General features: G+C 32.4%; 1 protein-coding gene across 2 annotated transcripts; it reads left to right on the top strand.

The window, feature by feature from the left end:
* Positions 1 to 2,142: 2,142 nt before the first annotated feature.
* LOC111388022 (F-box/FBD/LRR-repeat protein At1g13570-like) lies at positions 2,143 to 5,395 on the top strand. 2 transcript variants are annotated; one of them, XM_023012680.1, is made up of 4 exons: positions 2,143 to 2,395; positions 3,694 to 4,511; positions 4,616 to 4,778; positions 4,876 to 4,978. In XM_023012680.1, the coding sequence occupies exons 2-4, from the start codon at positions 3,717 to 3,719 to the stop codon at positions 4,956 to 4,958; spliced, it is 1,041 nt and encodes a 346-aa protein (XP_022868448.1). In that variant the 5' UTR covers positions 2,143 to 2,395; positions 3,694 to 3,716; the 3' UTR covers positions 4,959 to 4,978. The 2 variants fall into 2 exon arrangements, with proteins under 2 accessions (XP_022868448.1, XP_022868447.1); XM_023012679.1 differs by having other exon boundaries at positions 2,146 to 2,395; positions 4,616 to 4,774; positions 4,876 to 5,395.
* The last annotated feature ends 571 nt before the right edge of the window (positions 5,396 to 5,966 follow it).

The raw sequence follows: 5,966 nt of genomic DNA, 5'->3' as shown, positions 1-5,966 counted from the left end.
GTACCAAGAGAAAGATGAGAAACTTTGATAAATATGATTATTTTTCAAATTTGATTCAATCAATCAAAGTTTTTCATATAGAGAGGTAGAAGAAATAAATGTAATGTAAGTTCAAATATCTTCCTTGAAATATATCTTTCTTTTATGAATTATATCAATAAGTTAAATACCAAGAGAGATATAAGAAACTTTGATGAAAATGATGATTTAAAAAAGTTTGATTCAATTAATAAAAAAATTTGATGAAAAGAAATAGAAGAAATGAATGTAATGTAAATTCAAAAGATTTTGCTCAAATATTTCTCTCTTCAATGCAGTTGAAAACTCTTACAACGAATGCAAAGAGAGATGCTATTTATAGAGAAAAAGAACAATTTGTTTTTGGGAGAACGAACAAGGGTCCAAACTTCTGCCTCAAGTTCGAACGCATAAAAGGTCGCTGTTAGATGTTAGAAATCAAAAGGTCAAAAATTTGATCGTTGAGATTTTCGGACGTCTATCGATCTGGCCAATCTTCATATGCAATTTATAGAGAGAGCTTTTCACAAACCTCTTGGGAGTTCGGACAAGTGTCTAGATGTCTGATCAGTTCGGTCGATTTTTCAATTTTTGACCCCATTTCGAAAAATATCGACTTTTGGAAGGTACTTTTAACTAGTTTTTAGGTAAATGATAAAAAAAATATGATCTAAATTAAAATATCTTTTTGAAAATCAATTTTACTTTTAATAAAAATATTTTATGCAAACGATAATCGAAAATAGCTTTTAGTGCACAAAATAGTTTTTGATTTTTAAATATTTGTTGCTAAAGATTGAAGTATTAGTACATTTACATTTAATCTAAAAAGGTCTAGACTTTGACATTTTTTGAAGTTCGGCTCTTAGCTCTAGTTTTGAAGGGTCTTGTTTGGAATGCTTGAAAGGCTTGGCTTCGATCTGGACTTTCATTATGAGTTCGATTTGATAGTCTTATTTTGATTCTTTGACAAAAAAATTATCAATTTGTCATTAAATGTTTGAACACTATAATAGTATAATCATTTAAATTCAATTGTTAGAAAACAAGATTAACTTGTTGATTATGATCAAACTATAATGTTAAAGTCAACCATAAATCAACATTTTGTACATTATAGACAAGAAATATTTTAAATTAGCATTTTCATGCACAACTTTTTCAAAAACTTTAAATTTTTTTTTACATATTTAAAAATAATATATATATATATATATATACCCATTAAAATTCGAAATAATAGGGGCTACGTAATAATTTTGCCTAACTTGTCACTCTTCTATTTTTTTAGTCGATCTCCCATACCTTAAATACAATGCTATGCATACTCACTAGGATTGCATCTCAGGTTTAGGTGACACTAAATGACAGGTTAAATAAAATATGAAATTAAATGGGTTTTTTAATTCTATATATCAATTAATGTCACTTTAGCACCACCTAAATTGAGATAGCAATCATAATGAAGTTCAATAGCATCACTCAACACAAAATGGTCCTAAAGTCAAAGGAAATGACATTTTTTTCATTTCTAATGTAATTGCATTATAGCTGGCACTTAAGCACTTATAGAAAAGAAATACTTTAAATTAGCATTTTTATTGACCACTTTAGTAACTTTAAATTGATACTAAGCCCATATTTGATATCCACTTTCTGCTTAAATATCCAAATTCATATTTCTCTTCTACAAACTTCTGAATAAAATAATACTATACGCAAATTCAAAATTTGTTCGTATTTTTGGTCAAACATTTCTATCCATTTAGGCCTTGTCTCAGTCCCATTTTTGGGGAGAAAATGAATTTTTGAATAATGTATTAATGAGAAATATGTGGTTAACAAATAAGTAAAAGTTTTATATTTACATGTAATATTATTTTATTGAAAATTGTGTGATTGAAATGATATCAAAATATTATTTAAAAATGTATTTTTTTTTTTTTGGAAAGAATGCGATCTTACTATTTCAAAAAGAAAGGAAAAAAAAAAAAAAAAAAAAAGAGGGAGAGAGAGAGAGAGAGAGAAAGCTCAAACAGGAGCAAAATGGACCTACAATAAGATGAGAGGCCTTTAACTAGGTAATATTGATTATTGATATGGCCTTTTTCTTATCACCTCAGTTAGAAAGGGTCCCACACTTGTTTCCGCCTGCCTGAGACAAGACATTTTGTTTAGCAAAGGGCCTGTGCAGGGCCTTTTCCCTACTTTTATCTCTGCCATGGACCAACGGCGTTAAAGAGAATAGATAATCAAATATATGAACGAAATTACGCAATTCAAAGCCTAACCCACCTTATCGATCATTGCAAAACCATTTACTGCTTTATCTTGTCTGGCCGGAAAACAAGCTGAGAAAAAAGGAACCGGGGAATCGGTAAGGATATAAACCCGTTCTTGCTGTATGGATTGATCTGTTTATGTTATTATTATTATTTTTTATGTTGGAATTGATGCTTTTTTATGGGTTAATGCGATTAATGTATCTTCCAGTGATATTGATTATTTCGGGAGATGGGATTTTGGGGATAATTTTTTTTTGTTCTGAATTTGGGGCAATAAGAAGGGGAAAAATAAATTACATAAATTATTGAAATCTCGTTTAGTTATGATGGTTAATCGATCTTTTGTATTGTAAAAATAATTGAATGTATATCTGATTTTTTTTTCTTTTTTTAATTTTAATTTGACTAAGATTTGCGAATTAATTTAATATTTTGTTATATTGGGGCTGCAAATTGTTGAGGATATAAATATCTGAAAATGGAAATGAATTTCTTTATGTAATATTTACCATAGAAAGGAAGCAAATTTTCCATCTATTTTTCATGGTTCTCTAAATATTTGCAAAATATTTTCCACCTCTTGAAATTATTTTTTCTCTTCAACCATTTATGGCAGCCTCCATCACCTCTAACCGTCAGCCATGCGCCGCCGCAAATAACCATTAGTGGTGGGTGAGGTTGGTGGGCACGTGGGTGTGGAAGCTATCGTGTGTCACAAAAACTTTTAACTTGACCATGGAAAATAATTTTCTTGATTGTGCTTATTTAACCAAATACCAGAAAATGTGGGAAGTGTTTCACTTCGAATCTATTTAAGGAAATTTCTTCTCATCCTGAGAAAACTCATTCCTCATAGAGAAGAAGAACTACTTATTTTGCTAGCCCTATGTTTGGCTGTTCTTAAAAGTTAAATTTCTAGGGAAAAAGTTACTTTTAAGAACATTCCAATTATATACTATAACATGTCTAGTTGGTTGGTTAAAGATTTAATTACTTTGAATAATTGAACAAAGTAGTTAAAAATGATAAATGCAAGACAGCTCTAAATTTACCAAGAACAAGGGCGTATTTTGTTTGTTTGTAGACAAGAGATGTATGGTTAATGTGCTTTATGTGGATGATAATTAAATTCTGCCACAATTATTGGTGAAATATCTACTGAAAAAGATTGACCTGGCCCAAAATTAGTTTGATGTCCCATTCTCAAGCTTTGATATATACTGATTGTTCATTAGCATTCCCACGATCCTTGAGTTCTCGTTAGGAATGAGTTGATTATTTTAAGTTCACCATAGCATTACATTTTCTTCCTTGTGTAGTTCATCTTTGACGATGAATTATGTAAAAGTTGTAAGTATATGGGATTATGATTGATTTTCTTGATTCGCAGTTTTACTTCGTAAACATATCAGAATGTGTAGTGGAAGATCTGAGGCAGATTTGATCAGCAATCTTCCGGGAAGTATCATAGAGAATATCTTGGGATGTTTGCCATTGCGGGATGTAGTGAGGACGAGTATTTTGTCAAGAGAATGGAGGTACAAATGGGTAACATGTCCAGAACTTGTGTTTGATTTTTGGTTCGATCAGATGTTCCTTGGGAATCACAAACTTGAGAAACTCGTGTACCCAATTCTAGAACTTCATCAAGGACCCTTGATTAAGTTTGCCCTCCAGGTCCCTGCTTTCAGAAGTTGCCCAGATATTGATCAATGGGTTGATCTTATTCCAAGCAACACTATCCAGGATTTCACCCTTCACATTTCTCGGGGGGACAACCATCAATTGCCTTTTCGTATATTCACTTTTAACCAGCTAAGAAAGCTGAAACTTTATAGATGCGTATTAAATCCTCCGCTGGGCAAAGGATTTAATAAGCTTCTGAATCTCGATCTTCAGAATGTTGACCTTGTGCCCGAAACATTTGCAAGCTTTATCTCAGCTTGCCTGATGCTTGAACGATTGAGGATGATTGATTGCACCAGTTTTGATTGCCTTGAAATTGATGCTTCCAAATTGAAGTTTCTAGAGTTTCACGGGGTATTCAGATCCATCTCTTTCGAAAATAGCCCTCTTCTTGCAGAAGTTATTATATCTTTCTCTTCCATTGATTTTGGAACGGGAAAATGCTTCTCATCTAATTTAATCAAGTCTCTAAGTTGTCTGCCTTCTCTTGAGGAACTGCATCTTCAGGCTTTCGCCTTGGAGGTAAGGATATTGCAATCCTAAGTATAAGTTTTTCTATCCTAAAACTTGTTTCTTTCAATTATTATCTATTGGCTCTAACTTTTCATCTGCATTTTTGCTACTAGGAACTTGCTGAAGATGGTTTACCTAAGAAACTTCCAGTCACTTTGGAAACTCTGAAAATTCTTCACCTCTCCGATATGTATTTCGAAAAAATCGAGGAGATCTGTTGTGTTCTTTGTCTGATTAGAAGCTCTCCCAATTTACAAAAGCTTAAAATTACAGCAAGTCTAAATTCTATTCTTGTTCCTTTTGTTTAAACTTTTATGCGATTCGTCTTTCTTTCCTTATGGAACCTATTTAACGAATGTCCTTTAATTTTTAGGCTTTCACTTTCGATGTTGTGGATTCCGTGGGAGAATATCTCCGTGCACAAAAAAGCTCGGATTGCTTGTTGGCTCAGCTTAAAACTGTGGATATGCTTCTATTCTCCGGGGTCGAGCCTGAAATGGAATTTGTTAAATATCTGTTGGCATCCGCTACTGGACTCGAGGAAATGGCAATTTTGCCCCACGCTGGAAGTGTCTCCGATGGAGGTCAGTCAATATTGAATGAACTCAAACAGTTTCCTCGGGCATCAGCCAAGGCAGAGATCATTAATGTCAAAAATGAATCATGATATTTTTCTTGTACATTTTTTCCTAGTTCTGTAATTGGATGATAAGCTTTAAGATTATAGTATTTTCCAATTGGTATGTCCAATTTATTTGTGTTGTGTTGTGTTGTGATTTAGTATGGGTGTGGTTGTAGATGTCAAATTTCATTCCACTACCCAGAATGTTTCTGTAATTCATCAGTTGAAAAGTAATGAATTTCATTTTCTTCATGGGATCATTCAAATTTAACTTGTCTTAATTGAATTACTGAATTTCTATTCAACTTTGCGTCAATTAGGTTGCTGAACTTTGATTTTGCTTTCAAATTTCACCCCCTCCCTAACCTGTTGTTTACCAAATTTATGAAATTACTTAATTGACAGTTATGTCGTGACATATTTTCAACGTAAGTAACGTGTGATATGTTAACTTACCATTGAGTCACGTCATAATAATAGTCCAACAATTATGTAACGTAGTGTGCATAACAACTAGTGGTATGACATTACGTGAAGAGTATTGAGAATTTTCAGTATTTGTGATACATATTAGTAATATAGATGTTGACATTGTCTTAGCACTGCTGGGATGAACATTGTGGTGCACACACGTACAGATGGACAACACAATTTGAATTTTGTAACACCTAAACAATTATTGCAATCTCTCTCTCTCTCTCTCTCTCTCTCTCTCTCTCAATCGACACAATTTGAATTTTGTAACAACTAAATAATTATTGCAATTCTCTCTCTCTCTCTCTCTCTCAATCGACACAATTTGAATTTTGTAACACATAAATAATTATTGCAATCTCTCTCTC

Source organism: Olea europaea, unplaced genomic scaffold (assembly GCF_002742605.1).
Source record: "Olea europaea var. sylvestris unplaced genomic scaffold, O_europaea_v1 scaffold447, whole genome shotgun sequence".
Taxonomy (NCBI): Eukaryota; Viridiplantae; Streptophyta; class Magnoliopsida; order Lamiales; family Oleaceae; genus Olea; species Olea europaea.
Note: the sequence above shows the minus strand (reverse complement) of the source record. Positions and strands in the feature narration are given on the sequence as shown.